This window comes from Bos javanicus, chromosome 1 (genome assembly GCF_032452875.1).
Source record: "Bos javanicus breed banteng chromosome 1, ARS-OSU_banteng_1.0, whole genome shotgun sequence".
In the NCBI taxonomy this organism is placed as follows: domain Eukaryota; kingdom Metazoa; phylum Chordata; class Mammalia; order Artiodactyla; family Bovidae; genus Bos; species Bos javanicus.
The window spans coordinates 127,270,543-127,294,907 of record NC_083868.1 but is presented as its reverse complement, the minus strand read 5'-3'; the positions used below and the strand labels follow the sequence as shown (position 1 = coordinate 127,294,907).

The 24,365-nt window shown below is 36.1% G+C and overlaps 1 protein-coding gene across 9 annotated transcripts in view; it reads left to right on the top strand.

The window, feature by feature from the left end:
* Positions 1–24,365, top strand: part of RASA2 (RAS p21 protein activator 2) — a 126,479-nt gene that overhangs the window by 37,921 nt on the left and 64,193 nt on the right. For all 9 annotated transcript variants that reach the window (XM_061419903.1, XM_061419897.1, XM_061419917.1 and 6 more), the window contains 2 exons: positions 3,578–3,672; positions 13,587–13,663. In XM_061419903.1, coding sequence (XP_061275887.1) covers positions 3,578–3,672; positions 13,587–13,663 — 172 coding nt within the window. The remainder of the gene's footprint in view (positions 1–3,577; positions 3,673–13,586; positions 13,664–24,365) is intronic.

The window sequence follows — 24,365 nt, the reverse complement described above, 5'->3', positions numbered from 1 at the left end:
ATACATGATTTTACCATATACTTCCTTAAATAAACAGTGTTTGCCAAAGACATAAATTTGCTGTCAGAAAGAGAATAGGACTGGATAAAAGTTATTTTCAAAAGAGCCCAGTTCCCAAAGTTGTGTCAAGAAACATGGTTTCCAGACATACCTTGTGTGAAGCATTGGGAGTTATTTGTTTATTTTTGATGTTGCTGATCTCATAGCTAGTGAAATAATGAGTTACCTTTGTTTAAAATAGTAAACATTAAAATGCTGTTGGAGACCATGAGGATGCACAGAATAAGTTTTTAAGATCATTGGAACTGAAAGTTGTTACAGAGGAGGTAAATGAGATATAGAGTTTAAATCACCCAAGATTACACAGCTAATAAGTAACAGAATTGACAGTCGGCTGAGAATTAGTGTCGTTGGAAGAAACCTGAACAGGAGTGCCTTGGTTTTGAAATCGGGCTCTAGCACTCATTCGTGTGCGGGTTTTTAGTATCATTCAGCTTTCCTCATCTGTAATACACCATCTACCCTCAAGATTGTTATGAAGATTAAACAAAATGTGTAAGAATGTTTACTCCCTGGTAGATATTCAATAAATTTTGGCTTTTCTTTTCAGTTCCGTGCTCATTCCACTATAATCAGGCTGCTTACATTTTGTATTTAATAGCTGCCATATAACCTGTTTAAGGATAGCTCACAACAAGAATGAGGAACGATTTTTTGGGTCTTACTTGTATTTCAGAAACTTGTTCCTCCCTTCCCTGCTCTTTTCTTCCTTCCCTGAGTTCCCTTCTCCTTTACCCTCCAACCTTTCTCATTCATTCATTCATTTATTTACCTTCCCTCCTTCCTTTCATAACTCCTCTCTATCCTGTTTGATTCCCTAAGGCTGATGACATTTCTTTTTCAAGTGTTATATTGCCCAATGAAATGCTGAATGTGTTGGCTGGTATGCTAATACCTAATGACTTCAAATATTTTTCTTTGTTTTTCTGTCGTGCTTTGTCAGTTTCTTTGACTTCTTGAGATCCTGTGCTCTTCCCTGCTTCTTTGGACTGACTAGTCTCTTGCAACCAAATCTTCACATTTTACAAATTGATGTCTTAAAAGGAACTTGATAAGAGTAAGAGCTGGCAATAAAATTGCAGGTTTTTCTCAACTTAAAAACAAATGGCTTATTTATACAGCTAGTCAGAAAAGGGTTTTTCTCCCAGGGGATATGAGCCATTCAATTCTTTTATGACGTTGGGTACCATGGACACATGAGACATGAAGTAAGAGAAGAGGGTCCTCTCTTCTGGGCTTTTTTTTTTTTTTAACCTTTGAACTAACTTTTGGTTAGGCACTTGTAACAAAGATGTGTTTCCAGTGATCTGTGTTGTGAGTCATGAATAGAACAGGTATTTCTTAGATTTCTACTCTAGTTTTTAGAAGCATTATTGGTTAAGTAATACTCTTGCCTAGAAAATCCCATGGACAGAGGAGCCTGGTGGGCTGCAGTCCATGGGATTGTAAAGAGTTGGACACGACTGAGCGACTTCACTTTTCACTTTTCACTTTCATGCGTTGGAGAAGGAAATGGCAGCCCACTCCAGTGTTCTTGCCTGGAGAATCCCAGGGGCAGGGGAGCCTGGTGGGCTGCCATCTATGGCGTTGCACAGAGTCAGACACAACTGAAGCGACTTAGCAGCAGCAGCAGCAGCAGCCTTTAGTTGAAGAATTCTGAAAATCAGCTTACCATTTAAAATATAGTGTCATTGTGATTATTTGTTGAATGAGTAAATGAATCCATCAAACCAGTACATTTCCCAAAAAACTTTTTTTTTTTTTTAATGGGCGTGGGTTGCCGTGCCCTCCTCCAGGGATTCTTCCCAACCTAGGGATCAAACCTGTGTCTTCCTGCGTCTCCTGCATTGCAGATGGATTCTTTACTGCTGAGCCACCAGGGAGCCCCCTAAAAAGCCTTTTTTTAAGTTGAGGGCTTGCTTTAGTGATGTTTGGATGTATTGTACATGCATGCATATGTACACTTACATACATATTCATAAATTATGTATAAAACTAAAAATCCCGGAAATTGTCCAATAGGGTCTATATGATTACTTTTTAATTAATAGCTTTATTGATGTGCTGTATACATGCCATAGAATTTACCCTTTTAAAGCATGCAGTTCCGTGGTTTTAAGTATATTCATAGAGTTGTGCAACCATTACTACTAATCTAATTCCAGAATAAAATTTTAAAGACAGTTTTTCTGTGTTTGCTTTCTTGTTATGTCTTTTCTTTTCACTTGATACACTAAAATTGATATATCTTGACAGAAAACTTTTTTTTTTTTTTTTACTGTTTTCCGTAAGTTTTCAAATGTTGAACTGAAAGACCAAGCTAGGTCATAAAGTGAAAGGATATGAAGTATAATTTGGGCACTTAAAATGAAAATTTTTATTTGGTAAAATCAAAGAAAGTGAGCTATTTTTTACTTTAACGTATATCCTTTGTTGACGTTTTTGTGTTGAATGTTGGAATAAATTGTCAGTCATATGCAAAACTGTCTACTTCTTAAAACTTGAATTGAGGAAGGAAATGCTTTGTAACCAACATGGCAAATACTTCATTATAATAAGAACATTTCTGTTTCTTCCTCTCATACTACTTTGTTCATTGCTCTGTGTCTGTTTCTGAGACATAGAAACTCTTTAGGGAACTGCTTTGATTTTTTTTTTTTAACTGCATTGAAGCAACATAAGCAGTGTTTACAGTGTTTTGATAAAACCAAATTTTCAGTAAAATTATTTTAATCTCATAATTTCAAGTCAGTTTTCAAAATTATTAATGACCATATGATATTGTTATTTTCTGTTCTCTTAATTGGAGCTTATAAACTCTTATTAAGTGCAGATATGTCTGTTTAGACAAAACACGTAGTCTATTCACAGTGTTAAAGAATTGGGAGGATTAGTTTGCGCTGTCATTGGACAATCATTGTACATTGCTTTTTATACTGAGTGTACTCTGGGTAAAAAAGTGAATCTGAATAAGTACTAAAAAGTGCTGCTGCTGCTAAGTCGCTTCAGTCTTGTCCGACTCTGTGTGACCCCATAGACGGCAGCCCACCAGGCTCCACCGTCCCACCGTCCCTGGGATTCTCCAGGCAAGAACACTGGAGGGGGTTGCCATTTCCTTCTCCAGTGCAGGAAAGTGAAAGTGAAGTCGCTCAGTCGTGTCCGATTCTTCACGACCCCATGGACTTCAGCCCACCAGGCTCCTCCGTCCATGGGATTTTCCAGGCAAGAGTGCTGGAGTGGGGTGCCATTGCCTTTTCCACTAAAAAGTGCAATTGTATATAAATACAACTGAGTTTTGGTCTAATCCCCTAATTCAAAATGGCACAGAGAAGGGTCAGCCAAGCGGTAGAGGAAAATGAGGCACCTTTTCATTCTTTAAAATACAGAAACTGCTTTATAAGAATGGATTTGATATCAGCAGATAAAAATTATTTTTAAATGTTTTTTTAAAAAATATGTAATGGTGGTGATGATTATAGAAAATATGTTTCCTCATTGTTTTACTTATTTATTATAGGAAAAGTAGCCATCAAAAAAGAAGACTTGTGTAACCACAGTGGCAAAGAAACTTGGTTTTCGCTACAGCCTGTTGATTCCAATTCAGAGGTTCAGGTAAATATTAAGGAATAAGTAATGGAAGAAAAGGAATGAAAAATGAACTGATTATACTCGTTCATACAGAGAGAACTTATCATACTTATTTTAAATTCTGGGACCACGCATTATACATCTCTGGGTGACATATAACTGGAAGAAAATGCCTTACCACATGAAATCAAGAATAATTTATGTATGTGTATGTGTTTGGGGGGATTATATTAGGAGGACATTTGTTTCCCTGCCTTAGTTCTTTTGTTTGAGTCACAGTAGCAAATTAGTAATTTTTTTAGATAAGGAAGAAGTTTTAACAAAAAAGATATGTTTTATTAACTCAGAGGAGAATCCTTAGAAGTGTGTGATTTCATCTGTTCTGATCACGATGTTCTCTTTGCTGCTACTAAGTCACTACGGTCGTGTCCGACTCTGTGTGACCCCATAGACAGAAGCCCACCAGGCTCCCCTGTCCCTGGGATTCTCCAGGCAAGAACACTGGAGTGGATTGCCGTTTCCTTTTCCAGATGCTCTCTTTATTGTGGAATAAACTAGATTTGGGCCAGTGTTATTCATTCAAACCATGCCTAAGCCCACCATGGAGAGCCTTCATACCCACCGTGTTTCCTGTTGTTCACCTTTCTTTTTATTTGAAAGGATATCATTACTCATTTCAAAGCTCTAGCTTTAAATAAGAGGTCTTTCCTCTTGCCAAAATGAGAGATCTTAAAGATTCTGTGCGTGAGTAAAGAAATATGTTTGGCTGTGTAGCTTAACTTTGTATTTGTTTCTGAAAAGTGTGAGCTGCTCTTCGAAATTGTTATTTCTATCTAAAGGGAATCCTTTTTCTTTTTTCTGGTAACCCTGTTTATTTATAAAATATGGTAAGGATTGTGAAATTGTTTCCCAAGGGCATAACTGCAAGCAGAATTCTTCCTCTCTTAAAAGAAGTTATAATTTACCACTATGACTCAAACTGAAGTTTAAGGCAAGAAAAAAGTACTGCACGCACACCCACAGATGTTTGCAAATAAAGTGCCCGTGTCTCTGTTTCCTCAAAACCTCTCAAGCATTCTGTTTGATTAAATTCTCAAAAAATTATTTGTTTGCTAAAACCCCTTCTTAAGTATAAAGTATAATTGAAACTTCTCCTTTGCTCACTCTATCCCATTTTAATGTTCTTTTCTTTACATCTGACAATAGCTTTTATTCTTATCCCAGTTATACAATTTGGTAAATGATCCAGGTGAGAGGCAATGTGATGATATGGAAAGGGTTTTAAACTTGAAGTGTAAAAATGTAGGTCCTAATTTTCATATGTGGTTATTTTACTGACCTTGAATTTTATTTCTGTAAAATGGGAATGAAAGTTACCATGTTGACTCAAATGACTATGAGAATTAAGTGAAATACCTTTAAGAGTATTTCAGAAGCTGTTAATAGCTATACAAATGTAAAATGTCTGTTTACCGCTAGTCAGTCAGGTGTTCATTTCCCTGATATGCCTTTACCAGAAGGCAGACCGAAAGTTTTGAAGTGCTTATTTTTCTCTTTAATAGTTGTAACAAAAAAAGATATGGAAAAGACTTTGATAATTGGTCTAAAAGGAAGTTTGAGGATTATTTTAAAATGTAGTTTATTAAAGTCCAGTGTTTTTCTTATGACTAATGTGATTTGTTAAAGGATTTAAGGGACCCGGCTCTCCAAAGTTAGTTATTTCTGTAGAATACTGTTTATATAATTTATTGGAGGTAGTATTAGAGATCAGTACTGGGAAACAGACTTTTTATTTGATGGTGTATATTTAATGGTATGTCCAAAACATGAAAATCTGAAAATAGCATTTAACTGTTAGATATTGTTATATATGTTTTATTTGCTATGAATAATTTTCATGACCTTGAGTTATTAACCTTTACAGTTCTTTTGTCTTAAATGATAGTTACTTTGTAAGATCCGCTCACTATTTAAAATAAATTTTAGAAGGAAGAGTATTTCAGTGGTTGGGAGGGATGCATAACACTGATCACATTAATGTGTACATTGGAAATATTGTTTGGCCCCCAAATGGATCTCGGAATATTAAATTAACCTTGTGAGTCTGAGAAAGATAGAAAAGCAGCTTGATTCATACAAATTCTATTTTGTTAATAAATTTGTTTCTTGCATAAGTTTTATAAAATTTCATAAAAATGTCATGGAAATAAGAGCAATTGTGGAGCCTTAGGAGAAAGCGATGAAACAGGTTGAATTCAGCAGGAATTTAAGCTAATAATTACCATTAGTAATTAGAACAGCATATACCGTGCACAGTACTAAGGACTTATATTATTTAATAATATATTTAACTTAATAATATAATTTAATATACAATATAATATATATTATATAATATAAATAATATATTATACAATATAAATAATATAATAAAATATTTAACTTAATATAAGTTAAATAATTACATTATTTAACATATTATTTAACTTAATCTTCAGATTAGCATTGTGAGTTGTAGGTAGCATTATGTCCATTTTATAGATGTAGAAAATGGATTCATAGAGGTTAAATGATGTCTGCAAAGTTACAAAACTATTAAGTGGTGGAGCCATGATTCCTATAAAGAGCTTATCTGATTCTTAAATTCCTAACCATATGGTTTTACTGCCTGTCACTTTTCTGTACTGTTGGTCAGAAAGACTCCAACAGATTATTAGGAGAATCACTTAGGAAAATCTGAGTATAAGGCACTGAAGTGTACCAAATTAGCTCAAAGAAAAAAGGGAAGGATGTTAGAAAGTTCCTAGGGAGCTCCTTGGAGTATGATTATAGGAACTTTAATATGACCAATGAGAGCTAGAAAGTTGTCAGGGAGTTACAAAGGAGCTGCAGGTCTTACTATAACAGACCAGATACAGTTCACATAGTCAAAATTGTTTTTGAGGTTTCTCATAAAGTACACTAAAACATTGTTTTTAATTTCTCATAAAGTACACTAAAATATTGGGTGGTTTATTTGTTTTTGGTTGACCACTGCATAAAATAGCTGGCCTGCATTTGGTGCCATGGCAGATAAAAAATATATGCTGCATAGAGTTTCTCTCAGTACAGCAGTAGGTACTGCAGAAGGGACATAGGAATGAAACTCACTGATGCATTTCTCCCTATATCATGTGTTTATTGTGCTCATTGAGTATAAGTGCTTATTATTTAAATACTGTTTTTTTTCTTTCCCTTTTATTTTGTAAAGTGAATAGTTAATGTTTTCTGTTTCCCCTCTAGTTTTAATAACTATTCACTTTGTAAAATGAAGAGGAAAGAGAAAAAAATTGTTTAATGATGAGATTCCATTGTATTCCTTTTATGTGTCTGATGAGACTACATGTCTCCCCCTTCTGCTTCTCTCCATAAACCCACTCTAATTTCTTATTGACAGCTAAAAAAATGCCAAATCAGTCTTTAAGCCTGTTTGACCATATATCCCTGTCATGCTAAGGGCCGTAGTCAGGCCTTTAGACCCCTAAAGGACCACTCACCCTAAGACCTCTAAGGTCTGACTCAGTTCTCTGCCACAGTTTAGAGGGAAAATTTGGCAGACTTGGGTTAGCCCACTGCAGTCTAATTTGATATGATTGGGGAGTAAAGTTTTGGGCTTGTCCCATAAGGAAAGGGATTAGGGTTGAGGAAATGATTTACCTGCTCCAAGGGAGATACTTGATTTCCTAGCTCCAATTGGCATTTGTACCCAAAAGAGTTGCTAAGTTATTGTTGCCTAAAGATTTTCAACTGTGCATGAGAACTTCACTCATTCTTCAGTAAATAGGATTCCTTTCAGTGCTAAAGTTCTAGGGAACATGCAGAAACATAAATAAGAAGCTCCCTTAGTAGTAAGATAGATTTTTTATCAAAACAATTCAAAAATTGCTAAGAACACTTAACCCCTTACCTTGAATTATTTCCCAGATGCTTTATTAATTGCTGTTAATGTTAATTTTTTTCAGTTTTCTTTTCAAACATTCAAGATAAATAATATTTCATGAGTGCATTTTTCTATACTTTTTGTTTGTTTGTTTGTTTTGTTTTGCAGCATTCCTCTGTGGCTTGAACTATTCTTTTCTCAACCTACTCTAACCTGCCTTCAGACCCCACAATGGGTTGGAGGGAATGCATGGACAGCTCTCACTAATGTTACTGTGTTACTGAGTCTGGTGGTCATATTTCAGTCCTCCTCTTACATGGTCTTTCAGCATCTTTTGGTATTGTTGACTGCTCCCTGTTTTATGAAGCATGTTCTTCCTTAATTTCTGGTTCTGGTTATCATCGTACTTCATTTGGTGTCCTTTCTCTGTATTCTTTGCCACCTAAACAAAGTTAATGAGTTGTGTTGGTACCCCTTCCTATAAATTCTCTTTTGGCTAAGGTGATCTGCAGCCATGCTTTTAAAGCTGTTTGGTCCTGGAGTTCACCACAAACTCCTTAAGTATTTTTCCTTTTTTTATTTTTCAAGTGCTATGATTTAAAAAGTATGCTTTTATATTGATATGACTGATTAAACCAAATCGCTCATATGGAGAAGTTCTCATTAATTAAGGGTGTTTGTCTCAACACAACTTGTAAAGCAGTAAATCCAGATGCAGTGTCCGTCACATCCTTTTGCTGTAATTGCTTAGTTAATAAGTCTTTACCAACAAGCTTATCTTGAATTTCTGGATCATGCCTTAAGTTATTGATTGTTTTGTAGGTTTTTTTTCGTGTGTGCGGGGGTGGTAATATGGCTTCTGCCCTATCTATTTAAAACAAGCATTAAAAAAAATACAGTAACAATGTATTCTTATATGCAACTATGTGTATGTTTTTTGTTATAAATTTATAGAAAACATTTTTAAAAATAAATAAAAACTAAAAAGTACAGTGATTATAGCAAATAATGCATACTTTAGGATTTCTTTAAACATGTCCAGTTAAGACATAATGAGTATGTAGGTATTTTAAAAACTGCATCTGTAGATATTGTAAATTTATAAACATGGACTAATAAAGGAATGAGTCATTCTAGATCATAATAAATAATTTTTAAAGAGAAAACAAATCCATCTGTAAATAGAAGATAATTAAGTACAGCCTTTATTTTTACATCAGCTAGGCAGCTGTGTCCAAAATGATTTATAGAATTAATTATTATATAAAAGAACATTGATCAGAAATCTAGAAGTTTCCTTCAGATGAAGAAAATTTTTCATCAGTTGAAAATTACTGAGTTCTGTGAGATTATTGTTAAAATTTAGTGTTTTTGTGATTGAAAACTAAAAAAAGTTTAGACTCATGCAGTTTTTAAGTGTATGTATTGTGTTTTGCCCAAATATCTGTATTCATTTGACTTTCCCAAACTGTATGCAAAAATTCACGTAATATTTACTGTATGGTATGAGAATATATGTACTATAAAATTAAAATAATCCCAGATTTTTCTATGTGAAATTTTTATAATACTAGCTGAAATAAAGTTAGAATATAAACCCTCAGATAGTACCAGAGTAATATAAGCTTCAAGTATGCTGCTTATACATATTAATGTGATATAGTTGCTTATATTAACCTACCATGATTAGTGCTCTGAAATATATATAGAATAATGCCCTCTAAGAATTTGATTTGTTTTTTAAATGAGAATATAGAAGATGATCAGATATTTGATCTTCCATTATTTCCTCACATATAAAGGATATATTATTTTGTTATTGAACCTTCCTAATGAGGATGGATAATAAGAAAGCTATGGTGGATTGAATCACACTGCACATTTTTATCACCAGATATAGTTTCTTGTCAGCATCTTACAGTTATTTCTTTGTGAGTACCGTCCCTGTTTTTTTTAGTCGCCTTAGGATTCTTTATCTTCTGTTTTCATCAGTTTTACTATGCCCTGCCTACGTGTGGTTTTCTTTATATTTATCCTACTTGGGTGTTCCTAGGGGCTCTTGGTTACTGTGCCTTGATGTCTGTCTTCAGTTTAGGAAAATTCCAGGCAGTTATCTCTTTCCATTTTTCCCCCTTGTTTGTTCTTTCTCTTTTCTTCTGGGACTTCAGTTACATGAATAATAGACCATTTTACTATGTCTCATATGTCTCTTATGCGCTCTTCCTCTCTGACTAATCTATCATCTATTTCACCAGTCCTCTTTTCAGCTATGGCTAATCTGTGGTTAAATACATGTTCATTTTGGTCATTTTATTGCTTAATTCTAAATTTTTCATTTGACAATATTTTAGCATTTCCAGGTATTTGCTCAGTTTTTCATTTCATTTTCTATCTCAAAAAAACCCAAAACCAAACTCTGTCAGTTAAATCCATTGTCTGTGTCTGTCATGAATCTGATCCTCTTTGTCAGGTTTTGATTTTTGGGGTTTCGTGGAGGGGGGTTGGTGTTTGGTCTAATGGCATGTTTCATAATTTTTGATGGAATGCTGGATATTGAAATATGAAATATTTTAGAGATAACTTGAAGCTCTGGATATTTTTTCCTCCCTCCAGAAAAATTTGCTTTTGGCGTGTGGTTAGGCTAGAGGCTGATCTCTTTAATCCAGTTAGGGATTTGGCTGATTCCAGGCTAGATTTCACTCATCGTAAGGCTGATCTATGTTAACAGTTCACCTTTCCTACTCAAGCATAGGCCTTCAAAGATGCCAACAGAAAGCCTGGGTGTTTACAAGGGCTTCGCTATCTTGGTGGGCCCTGGGCTCCCACTTTTATCATTTCCAGCATGAGATTATAGAAAGTTTTGAGTAAGCTTTTTAGCCTTTCAGGCCACTGCTGAAGTTAGTGCCTTTCAGCAGCTTCTTTGGTTGCTCTACCGGCAGCTTCTGTTTACACCTCATTGGCCAGAACTGTATCTTTTGGCTAACCTTAGCCACTGTCCCTGGCTTCAAAGGAAACTAGGAACTGTTTTGCTGAACTCATAATGTTCTACTGAAACCTCCCCCCTCTCAGCCCCAAATAAACTTGTTTTAATACTCTCCAGATTTATAAAATGGTGACAGATGTAAATAAAACTGAACTTGCAGGTGAATATAGTAGGGAATACCAGATTTTTCTTAAGTGTTTTCAAATATGGGTTTCTAACACTAAAAAGGACCTTCAAATAATTTTTTAAACTTTTTGTTCATTTTTTTTTTTTTACTAGAAAGCAAACACCTTGGTAGTAGAAACTTTAAAAATCTAGATGAACAGAAAAGAAAAAACTTGAAATCCTACCAACCAAAGTTTGATCAATGTTTTGGTAGGGAGCTTTATAGTAATTTTATATAACAATACATGTAGTATGTTTTATTTTTACAAATTAACTCTGAGTTATATACCCTATTTTGTGATTTGTTTCTTTTACTAAGTATCATATATATATGTGTGTATTTCCATGTTAAAGTATATAATGAGGGTAGTACCTTACAGTTTAGAAATTCGTTTCCTTAATTCAGTTCATAATGCTTTTTAATTTCAGTGTTCCACCCTAGTAGTATGTATCTTGTGTATGCTTGTTCTCTCTCACTCTTTTTTTGACCAGGTTAATATGTAATTATGTTATTGTTGACTAATACCAAAAGAATGTTCTGTTTAACAGCCAGTGGAAGTAATGAACATATTAGGTAGGCTCTGACTCAATGGCAATGATTCATGTTAGAACCCCGTTAAATATCTTTTTTTATTTCTAGTCTTGACTTGATACAGTGTTCAATACATTTGATACAGTGCATGATACATTTTTCTGTCAGTGAAATTATTATACTGTTTTTCTACTCTTTATTAATAGTTTTTATTGTTTTCAAAATAGAGTAGATCCTAGACATTTTCTGAGAAGCATTTGGGAGTGCCTTGCTAGTATACAGTTTCTACCATAAAATACATACATGTTAAAATGGTACAACTGCTTTGAGACGTAAATGTTGATGCAGTTGGCTAGGCTCACTCGTGAGTCAAGTGACACAGATGCTGGTGTGACAGCAAATAGGATTCAGAATTTTAGTTGAGTCATAAATTACTGCATATCATGGACCTTCTCAAGATCACTCTTGAATAGTAGGGATTGTGAATATTAAATGCCTGGTGAATGAAAGACCTGTTTTATAAATCACATATGATTTTATAAATAATTTGTATCTAGGTTTTTAGTGGAAGGTTTGCTAGATCTAGTTCCAATTCCACCTAACTGCAGTCCACGGGGTCGCTAAGAGTCGGACATGACTGAGCGACTTCACTTTCACCTTTCACTTTCACGCATTGGAGAAGGAAATGGCAACCCACTCTGGTGTTCTTGCCTGGAGAATCCCAGGGACGGGGGAGCCTGGTGGCTGCCGTCTGTGGGGTCGCACAGAGTCAGACACGACTGAAGCTACTTAGCAGCAGTAGCAGCAGCCACCTAACTGCTAATTTTATGGCAACTGATGCCTTTGTTTTTTAGAGCTTAACTTATGCAGACTTTTATGTTGAGATACATCAACATATAACACAATATGTTGTGCTTATTGCTCAATCCCTGGAGCTTTATAGTCAGTGAACCTCAGGATCTCTCATATAAAATATGCTCATTAAAAATAGGCTGATTCAGGTTAGATTTCTGCATATGTCTAAAGGCTTGTTTCAAAGAAGAATAGTAACTAGATAATAAACTTTCCATCCTCTGATGAAATTACTTACGTCATTAGTCTCTAGATATCACACCCTTGAAATCTTCACTTGGCAGCGTGACAGTTTGTCATGTCAGCTGGGTGGAGGTAATCTAGCACCAGCTCTTAACCAGCTCTGAATTGCTCATAACCAGTTTAGAGTTGCTCATTACTGGTGGCAGGGTAGAAATAATCAAGTTCTGGATTATATTGTTCCTAAGCCTTTGTTTCTTGAGAAGTTGATAGTTTGCTTTAAACTTTTACTACTAAATTTTTTAAAAGTCCATTTATTAATGGCTTTTTAAGAAAGTAACCCTTTATTTTCGTTCTCAGCATCCTATGTTTTCATCAGTGTTCTTCACCTGTTTATTGTCTATCCAACTAGATTGTAAGTTCTTATAAGCAGTGACTTTGTTTTACCTGTTTTTTTTTTTCCCCCTCACCGCATGGCTTTGGGATCTTAGTTCCCTGACCAGGGATTGAACCTGGGCCCTGAGCAGAGAAAACATAGAGTCTTAACCACTGGCCTACCAGGGAATTCCCAATGACTTTATTTTATACTTATGTAGATTCCTACCCGCTCCTACAGTGTCTCCTAAAATATAGTAAATATTCCATAAATCTTAATTATTTGAGAAAAGTAAGTGTGACAAATTGAATCTTACCAGTTTTAAGTTACTTTTATTGTTTAGCCTTGTATGATACTATCTTTATACTTGTCTTTTCTGGAAAAAGCATTCTGTGTCTTGAATTTGTTAAATTCAAACTTGCCTAAAATGTGTGTTATCTTCCTAATTCATGGTAATTGAGATAAATAAATATTTGTTGAATAGGGCATAGAATTCTTAGATTTGAATACCATGTTCGATATAAGCATTTGACTGCTTATCTCTCAGATTTTGATCTGCATTGTTGGTTATAAGTCATTTAACACATACTTGATGTAGACAAAGCCATGTGCTAAGGATTACTAAAATTTGGTTAGTGGATAACTAAATATTATGACTGCCATTTGAAAAAGAACATACCTTTATAGCACATGGAACTCTGTTCAGTGTTATGTGCCAGCCTGGATGGGGGAGAATTTAGGGGAGAATGGAGACATGTATGTGTATGGCTGAGTCCTTTTGCTGTTCACCAGAAACTACCACAGCACTGTTTATCTGCTATACCCCAATACAAAATAAGAAGTTAAAAAAAAGAATATACCTTTACTTAATATTTTGTCAGTAAAGTAGACTTCTCAGTTTGTGATTTTTTTTTTTTTTTTGTCTTTATAGGGTAAAGTTCACCTTGAATTAAAACTGAATGAACTGATAACAGAAAATGGAACTGTGTGCCAGCAGCTTGTTGTACAGTAAGCATGTTTCTTTTGCCAAAACCAACTAGAAATAATTCTCCATCTTGTATTCTTTGACTCTTAAGACAACTCCTTATTTTAAATACTTCAAAAGTTTTTTTTTAAGAAATGAACTCTGCTATGCTATTCCTATATTAATTTGTTTTCCAGTTTATTTTCTCACATCTAGTCCACTCAGTTTATATATGAGTCATTAATTCATTCAACCAATAATTTATTTAATGTGTGTTAAATGATAGAGGTAGGGGGTTTTCATAGGATCACAGATAAACATGTATGTATAGCCACCTAACAGGAAGGAGTTGGAAAAGCTTCCTAGTAGATGGCCTCTAGAAACTCCAATAGATAAAACCCAGCAGGGCATTAGGGACCCTTAGGGCTAAAACTGAATGCGTACCTTGAGATTACCAGTGTTGATTCTTACCTGCTTTGAATTCCTTTTTTACACTTTTGCTCTTAACTCATTTTTATCACCCAGACTCTAATCTTCTAACTGTTCAGTAAATCTGTTTCAGCCTTTTCCCTCTGTCCAAAACCCTTCCTCTGGGCTGTCAATGAACAACTGAATATCCCTGACTTCTGAATGTTTTCTCTATGTCTTAACTGATACGTAATGAATATCGCCTGAAGTACTTACTGTTCCCTCTGCTGCCTTCTTAGTTCAGTTGCTCAGATGTGCCTAACTCTTTGCGACCCCATGGATTGCAGCATGCCAGGCTTCCCTGTCCATCACCAATTCCCCAAGCTTACTCAGACTCATGTCCATCGAGTTGGTGATGCCATCCAACCATCTCATCCTCTGTGATCCCCTTCTCCTCTCACCTTCAATCTTTCCTAGCATCAGGATCTTATCCAATTAGTTTTTTGCATCAGGTGGCCAAAGTATTGGCGTTTCAGCTTCAGCATCAGTCCTTCCAATGAATATTCAGAACTGATTTCCTTCAGGATGGACTGGTTTGATCTCCTTGCAGTCCAAGGAACTCTCAAGAGTCTTCTCCAACACCACAGTTCAAAATCATCAATTCTTCGGCGCTCAGCTTTCTTTGTAGTCCAACTCTCACATCCATACATGACTACTGGAAAAACCATAGCTTTGACTAGATGGACCTTTGTTGGCAAGGTAATGTCTCTGCTTTTTAATATGCTGTCTAGGTTGGTCATAGCTTTTCTTCCAAGGAGCAAGCATCTTTTTAATTTCATGGCTGTAGTCACCATCTGCAGTGATTTTGGAGCCCCCCCAATATAAAGTCTGTCACTGTTTCCATTGTGCCCCCATCTATTTGCCTTGAAGTGATGGGACTGGATGCCATGATCTTAGTTTTCCGAATGTTGAGCTTTAAGCCAACTTTTTCACTTTCCTCTTTCACTTTCATCAAGAGCCTCTTTAGTTCTTCTTCACTTTCTGCCATAAGGGTGGTGTCATCTGCATATCTGAGGTTATTGATATTTCTCCCGGCAATCTTCATTCCAGCTTGTGCTTCATTCAGCACAGCATTTCGCCTGATGTACTCTGCATATAAGTTAAATAAACAGGGTGACAGTATACAGCCTTGACAGACTCCTTTCCCACTTTGGAACCAGTCTGTTGTTCCATGTCCAGTTCTAACTGTTGTTTCTTGACCTGCATATAGGTCTCTCAAGAGGCAGGTCAGGTGGTCTGGTATTCCCATCTCTTTGAGAATTTTCCACAGTTGTGATCCATACAGTCAAAGGCTTTGGTATGGTCAGTAAAGCAGAAGTAGATGTTTTTCTGGAACTCTCTTGCCTTTTCAGTGATCCAGCAGATGTTGGCAATTTGATCTCTGATTCCTCTTGCCTTCTCAGTCTGAGGCTATGTATTCTAGGGGCCAGGGAGTAGGGTCAATAGTACTCTTCTACTGCTGCTCCTAATGGGCTTCCTAGGTGGCACAGTGGTAAAGAATCCACCTGCCAGTGCAGGACATGCAAGAGACTTGCGTTCCATCCCTGGGTCTGGAAGATCCCCTGGAGGAGGAAATGGCAACCCACTCCAGTCTTCTTGCCTGGAAAATCCCATGGACAGAGGAGGCTGGTGGGCTACAGTCCATGAAGAGTCAGACATGACTGAGCCACACATATACTATACTGCTGCTCCAGACTATGTTCTCCTAAAAAAATAAATAAATAAATAAAACCCAGCTCCTTTGATGTATTCTCTTTCTGTATAAATATATATTTATATTATGTACTTATATATGTCTACACACACATAAAATACTATATGTATTACTTACTTAGTTAATTTCTTCTGAACTCTTTTAAAGAAGGTTGCACATACCATAATCCTTAATATATCAGTGTGTGTTTTCTAAGAATAATGACAGTATTATAAATATTATAAATATAATATTTAAATGTACTCTATTTCAGTTTTTGAATTTAGGAAGTGTAACATTGTTACAATAAAAGTTTTATCTATAGCTTTTATATTTCAGTGCTTTACAGTTACTACATTTTACTTCTGTCAACTGTTCCAATAATGTCCTTTAGACATCTTTTTTTCTCCAAAAAAGTACACAGTCCAAGATCATGTGTTACATTTAGTTGTAATGTCTCTAATCTCCTTAACCTGTAGTAAGCAGTCTTTAGCTTTTTTGTCTTTCATGGTATTGAAATTTTTGAAGATACAGGCCAGTTATTTTTTTTAGATATTCCTCAATTTGGATTTGCCTACTGAAAACAGTTAAGATTTGTTTATAGTTTTTCTTCTAGACCGAGAGCGTATAGTGAAGGTATTTGGATTAGTCCGCCTTCCACTATTCTCTTGACTCTGTTCAGTTTGGTTATGTTGTACACGTGAAACACAGTTAAGTGGATTGATTTGGTTTGTTTGTATTTAGTTTAATGTTGTTTTTCCCCATCCTTGTTGGTTTACTTTTATTTTTTGAATATGTAGAATATCTGGATGACTTCAGAAGTCAAAACTATACCAAAAGGCATTACTCAGAGATGTGTTAAATTCCCCTCTCCTTATATCCAACTCTAGGCAACCATAGGGGCTTCCCTGATAGCTCAGTTGGTAAAGAATCTACCTGCAATGTGGGAGACTTGGGTTCTATCCCTGGGTTGGGAAGATCCCCTGGAGAAGGAAAAGGCTACCCGCTCCAATGGGTATTCTGGTCTGGAGGATTCCATGGACTGTATAGTCCATGGGGTTGCAAAGAGTCAGACGCGACTGAGTGACTTTCAGGCATCCATGATCTGGTTTCTCTCCCTGTAGTTTTCGCCTTTTACAGAATGTCATATGAACAGATTTATGTAATATATAATCTCTTGTGTCTTTTACTTAGTATACTGCTTTTAAGATATATCCACATTATATATCAGCAGTGCATCCTTTTTTTAGGTATTTTTTATTTCGTGTCATAACTTATTAGTAGATACTGTTGTCCTTGTTTTACAGGTGATGAAACAATGCACAGATTGGTTAAATAAGTCCAAGTTCATATAGGAAGAGTGGAGTCTGGTTTTAAACTCTGGCAGTTTGATTTTTTTTTTTTTTTAGTTTTGAAATAAATCATAGATTTACATGGAATTACAAAGTACAGAGAGGTCCTTGGTACCCTTCACTTAGTTTCCCTCCGTGGTTACATCTTACATAACTATAAATACAATATAAAAACCAGAAAATTGACATTGCAGAGTATACATTTTATCATTTTATCGTGTGTAGATTTGTATAACCACCACCACAATCAAGATACGATATGATTCTATCACTGTAAATATCTCCCTTATGCTAGCCCTTTATAGTCACACCCACACTTCCCCTACCACCATCCCTAATTGTGCAACATCTGATCTGTCTCCATATCTAAAATTTTGTCATTTCAAAAATGTTATGTAAATGGACTCTTATAATATGTAACCTTTTGAGATTGGCTTTTTTCCCAATCAGATCCAGCCAATTTTTGTGCACAGTTTTTAAAATCTGTTTTGCCAATTTCTGTCTTTTATTTAGTGAATTTATACCACTTACTTTTAATATAATTACTGATGTTAAGCTTCATTTCTGTTCAATTCAATCGCTCAGTTGTGTCCGACTCTTTGTGACACCATGGACGGCAGCACACCAGGCCTCCCTGTCCATCACCACCTCCTGGAGCTTGCTCAAACTCATGTTCATCAAGTTGTTGATGCCATCCAACCCATCTCAGTCTCTGTTGTCCGCTTCTCCTCCTGCCTTCAGTCTTTCCCAGCATCAAGGTATTTTCCACTGAGTCAGTTCTTCACATCAGGTGGCCAAAGTATTGGAGTTTCAGCTTCAACATCAGTCCTTCCAGTGAATATTCAGGACTGATTTCCTTTAGGATGGACTGGTTGGATCTCCTTGCAGTTCAAGGGACTCTCAAGAGTCTTCTCCAAACCACAGTTCAAAAGCATCAATTCTTTTTTTTTTTAATCTAAATTTATTTATTTTAATTGGAGGTTAATTACTATACAATATTGTATTGGTTTTGCCATACATCAACATGAATCCACCACAGGTATACACGTGTTCCCCATCCCGAACCCCTCTCCCTCCTCCCTCCCTGTACCATCCTTCTGGGTCATCCCAGTGCACCAGCCCCAAGCAACCAGTATCATGCATCGAACCTGGACTGGCGATTCGTTTCATACATGATATTATACATGTTTCAATGCCGTTCTCCCAAATCATCCCACCCTCTCCCTCTCCCACAGAGTCCAAAAGATTGTTCTATACATCTGTGTCTCTTTTGCTGTCTTGCGTACAGGGTTATCGTTACCATCTTTCTAAATTCCATATATATGCGTTAGTATACTGTATTGGTGTTTTTCTTTCTGGCTTACTTCACTCTGTATAATAGGCTCCAGTTTCATCCACCTCATTAGAACTGATTCAAATATATTCTTTTTAATGGCTGAGTAATACTTAATAGTCCATTGTGTATATGTACCACAGCTTTCTTATGCATTCATCTGCTGATGAACATCTAGGTTGCTTCCATGTCCTGGCTATTATAAACAGTGCTGCAATGAACATTGGGGTACACGTGTCTCTTTCAATTCTGGTTTCCTCGGTGTGTATGCCCAGCAGTGGGATTGTTGGGTCATAAGGCAGTTCTATTTCCAGTTTTTTAAGGAATCTCCACACTGTTCTCCATGGTGGCTGTACTAGTTTGCATTCCCACCAACAGTGTAAGAGGGTTCCCTTTTCTTCACACCCTCTCCAGCATTTATTGCTTGCAGACTTTTGGATCGCAGCCATTCTGACTGGCGTGAAATGGTACCTCATTGTGGTTTTGATTTGCATTTCTCTGATAATGAGTGATGTTGAGCATCTTTTCATGTGTTTGTTAGCCATCTGTATGTCTTCTTTGGAGAAATGTCTATTTAGTTCTTTGGCCCATTTTTCGATTGGGTTGTTTATTTTTCTGGAATTGAGTTGCAGGAGTTGCTTGTATATTTTTGAGATTAGTTGTTTGTCAGTTGCTTCATTTGTGATTATTTTCTCCCATTTTCTGAAGGCTGTCTTTTCACCTTGCTTATAGTTTCCTTTGTTGTGCAGAAGCTTTTAATTTTAATTAGGTCCCATTTGTTTATTTTTACATTTATTTCCAATATTCTGGGAGGGTCATAGAGGATCCTGCTGTGATTTATGTTGGAGAGTGTTTTGCCTATGTTCTCCTCTAGGAGTTTTATAGTTTCTGGTCTTATGTTTAGATCTTTAATCCATTTTGAGTTTATTTTTGTGTATGGTGTTAGAAATTGTTCTAGTTTCATTCTTTTACAAGTGGTTGACCAGTTTTCCCAGCACCACTTGTTAAAGAGATTGTCTTTAATCCATTGTATATTCTTGCCTCTTTTGTCAAAGATAAGGTGTCCACAGGTGCTTGGATTTATCTCTGGGCTTTCTGTTTTGTTCCATTGATCTATATTTCTGTCTTTGTGCCGGTACCATACTGTCTTGATGACTGTGGCTTTGTAGTAGAGCCTGAAGTCAGGCAGGTTGATTGCTCCAGTTCCATTCTTCTTTCTCAAGATTGCTTTGGCTATTCAAGTTTTTTTGTATTTCCATATAAATTGTGAAATTATTTGTTCTAGCTCTGTGAAAAATACCGTTGGTAGCTTGATAGGGATTGCATTGAATCTATAGATTGCTTTGGGTAGTATATTCATTTTCACTATATTGATTCTTCTGATCCATAAAAGCATCAATTCTTTAGTGCTTATATCTACCAGGCTTAAATCTGTTAGGCTTAAATCTACCATTTTATTTTTTATTTTCTGTCCCCTATTTTCTTTTTCCTGTGAGTTTCTTGAACATTTTTTAGAATTTAATTTTATCTATAATTTTTTTTAAATCTACCCTGTATCTCTTTGTTTAGTTTTTTTTAGTGTTTGCTTTAGGTTTACATTATACATGTGTAACTTGTAGTCTACTAGTGTTGACATTTTGTCAGTGAGAATAAAATGTAGAAACCTTACCTTCTTTTAGTCCTCTACCATTTGTAATATAATTGTCTGAAGTATTTCTTGTACAACAGTAAGAACCTCCATCAGTGTTACAGTCTTTCAGCTATCTAACACAATTTAGAAAAGAAGAAAATTTTAAGTCTCTTGTATTTAGTTACATATTTGCTCTTTCTGTGTTTTTTCCTTCCTGTCATTTCAGGATCCCTTCTTCTATCACTGTCTTTTATGTTTAGAGAATTTTCTCTTACCATTATTTTTAGGATTGGTCTACCGGTTACACTTTCTTTTAGTTTTTCATTATGTGAAAATGTCTTGATTTTTTTTCTTCGTTCCTAAAGGATATTTTCACTGAATATAGAATTCTTGGTTGATAATTCTTTTTTTTCCTCAGCACATGAAAAATGTACTATTTCCTTTTGGCCTCCATGATTTTTGATGAGAAATCCACTATCGTTCAAATTGTTTTTCCTATGCAGATTTTCCTATTTTTCCCTCTGGATACTTCCAAGATTTTTTCTTTGTCTTTCATTGTCTAAGTGTTAATAGTTTGACTGTAGATTTGTTTGAGTTTATCCTGCTCAGCTTCTTGAACCTACATACTTATATCTTTTGCCAGATTAGGAAATTTTTAGTCATTTTTTTCTTGTTACATTTATCAACCCTGCTAGATTTCTCCCCTGTCCTTTGGAGACTCCAGTGGCTTGAATGTTAGATCTGTTATTATCCCATACATAACCTGAGACTCTGCCCACCATCCCCTCTCTTTTTTTTCTGGTCTGTTTTCCCTCTGTTGTTCCTATTAGGTTATTTCTTTAAGCTCACTGATCCTTTGTTCTGTCTGTTCTAGTCTTGGACTCATCTATGGAGTTATTTTTATTTTGGTTATGGTATTTTTAAGTCCTAAAATGTCCACTTGGTGGTTCTTTATTTCTTTGGTAGGACTGACTTTTTTTTTTTTTTTGCTGAAACTTTCTATGTTTTTATTTATTTCAAATGTGTTCATAGTTGCTCATTGAGTCATTTTTATGATGCCTGCTTTCACATTTTCTATCAGATAAGTTCAACATCCATGTTGTCTCAGTGTTGTTGTCCTAATGATTGTCTTTTATCATTTAGGCTGGAGATTGTATGGTTTTCAGTTCTATCCTGTACATTTTAGGAATTATGTAATGAGACTGTGACTCTTATTAAATCTTCTGTTTTAGCCAGATTCTGATTCTCTGCTGGTGGGGGAAGAAGAATTCTTATTCATTACTATCATGTAGAAATAGAAGCCCAGGTTCCTGGGTCAACTGCTGTTGATACCCCTGGAGGAAGGAGAAGAGTTCCTTATAACTGCTGAATGAGAGCTGGTTCAGGCTCCCCTTTGCTTCTTCCTGTTACCACTCTGACTGGGACAGGGAGGAGTACCTTATTACTGTTCCCTGTGGCCTCCAGTGATATCCTGGTTGGGAGGAGTCAGTTACACCTACAAAGTGGTGAAAGTCTAACCTTCCCGCTCAGCCTTCTCCGACGCCACCCTGACATGGAGGAGGAGGAATGGTTAGACTTGGTGGTGATGGAAATCCAGGCTCCTCATGTGGTCTCTGCTGACTCCACAAGAATAAGGGCTTATTACAACTTGTCAGAGGTTGAAGTCTAGGTTCTCACATCGACTTTAGGCCTTTGTTGATGGGGGTGTGAGGGTAGAGCCAGTATTTTTCATGGTGTTTAATTGGAATAGATGGTTATTGTCTAAAAATGGCTTTTATCTTGCTAAGCTGGCTAGAGAAAGCAGGCTTTTCTCTGGGCACTTTTTGTCTCTTCCCATTGGTACTTCTGGATTGGTAGCTTCTCTGGTGCTCAGTCTGGGATGTATAAGGGATAACAAGAAAACCTAGGGAATTCACTTCCAAGTCCCAATTTTGTTGGTTTCCAAGATCTCTGATTGACTTGCCTTCTTCTCTTGACTTTTTAGTTTTATTATGTTTGTTCAACATCCTGGGCTTTTAGCCATGCTTGTTGGGAAGAAGAGGAAGATAGGCATCTACTCCATCTTGTCCTAGAATTGGAAGCCAGTTCATTTCTTTTTATTTAAGAATAGTATTCATTTGTACGGAATTTGTTTACGCATTCACTAGTTAATGGATATTTTAATTGTTTCCCATTTGAGGCTGTTATAAAGAAAACTGCTGTTAAGTATTCACAAACAGGTCTGTATGTGGACATATATTGATCTGCATTCTTTTTTTCCTTGCCTTTTTCACTTAAGCCTTCACTGTCCATACTCAACATCCATAGAACAATGGAACGCCAGTAGTAGCTCTGTGGAGTTTATTGCTGATTTCTCAGCTTTAGAGGTATTTTGAAGTTCATAGTATTTTCTTTTTTTCAGTAATGTTCAAGCCATGGCTTTCTGTGCTGTTTCCTTTGTGCTCCTTGCTGAACTTAACAGTTCTGGGGAGAGGTCCGTGGAAAGTTTCATATCCCAGTAGTTGCTGTTACTCTTCAGGCCTGGAAAGCTCCCCATTGTAGCATTTCTTGAACTTCAGTAAGACTTCCATCCACTGATCTTTACCACATTCTTTTCTTCTCCTATTTTACTTTCTTCTAGGCCTTTTCCCATGATCTGTCACTATAGTTATTTTCTTACAGGTTACCTGAACTCCCCTGCCCTTCTCTTCCCTTTAATATAAATGAACTCAACCTCTTCCTTTATGTTCAGTGTGCACCTGAATATTGCTAGAGAAAAATCACACAGAAAGACTAATTTTACTTTAAATTCATGATCATAAACCTCACATGGGTACTTAACAATTAATGTGGAGTTTTACTGTGCTTCTCATTATACCTATGAGATTCTCCATCTCTGCAAACTGTAAATTGGTCACAGCTTCCTGAATCCAAATCTGCAAACCTGGATTGGCCTCCATCTCTTTGTCCTTAACACTTAGTAGATGTGGTGCCCCTTATCTTGTTGTGAGTGAATTCTTCCATTTGAGCTCTGGGTTCTCTGTCTTTATCCTACTAAAGGACTTTGCCCCTTCATTTATCTCTTCTTCTGTTTCATCAGTCTTATCTGCTCTTTTAGGTTATTCTCAGTAGCATATAAACATGTTCTAGAATCTCCTATTCTAAAAGACATGTGTTCCCAGGCCTCGTCTCCAGTCCCCTTTCCCACTACCATTCCTGTTTATTTGCTCTCCTTTGAAGGCAGACTTCTCAAAGTAAGATTGTCTAATAGATATGGCGGGGGGCGGGGGGGGGTGGCGCGGGTTATGTGTGTGTGTGTGTGTGCATGCATGTATGGATACTAGCTCTATTCACTGTAGGCAGTATCATCCCAGTAGCAGTGAATATGCTTACTTCCTATATACTTGATTTCTAAATAACATTCTCCAGTCAGGATTGTACACTAGATTTTTCTGTAATTATGAAAATGTCTTTTGTCTTAATTGTTCATTTTAGTGGCCAGTAGCTGTGTGGCTTATTGAAAACTTGAAATGCAACTAGTGCAACTGGAGAACTAAATTTTAAGTTTTGTCTAATTTTAATTAATTAAAATTTAAATAGCCACATGTGGCTACTGGCTGCCTATTAGACATACTCCAGTGAAAAGAAGGTGAACTTTTTTTGAAGTAGTGACTTGTTTGAGAGTCACTGAAACAGAGAAAAATATAAAAGATGAGCCTAGAGCATCTATGGAGTCAGAAAGTAAGGAATTGCTCAAAAAATAATGAGGGCATGTAGAAAGGATGTTGAAGTCAATTAGAAAGTGCTCCAAATAACCAAGTCTGGGACAGTTTGAGCATCAAAATGAATAATGATAATAATAGATTAAAGTCTGTAAAGTAAATATCAGTGAGCCAATGCTGATGTAACAAGTACATGGTAGAGAAAGGACTGCTTTTCCTTATTTGTGAATATAGGACAAATGATAGAAATAAATCACTATTAGCAAGTACTACAATATTAGTGCAGGGACAGATTATCTATAGATACTGAATAAGTGGGCATAAGTGTAATGACAAACAGCATATATGCATAGTCTCAAAGAATAACACTGTAAGATGTCTGATAGGTACATACCATCTTAACTGGTGGTGGTATTCACTTGTGTCTGACACTTTGCAACCCCAGGCTCCTCTGTCCATGGAATTGTCTAGGCAAGAATATTGGAGCTGGTTTCCATTTCCTCCTCTAGGGTATCTTCCCATCCCAGGGATCAAACCTACGTCTCTTAGGTCTCCTGCTTGGCAGACAG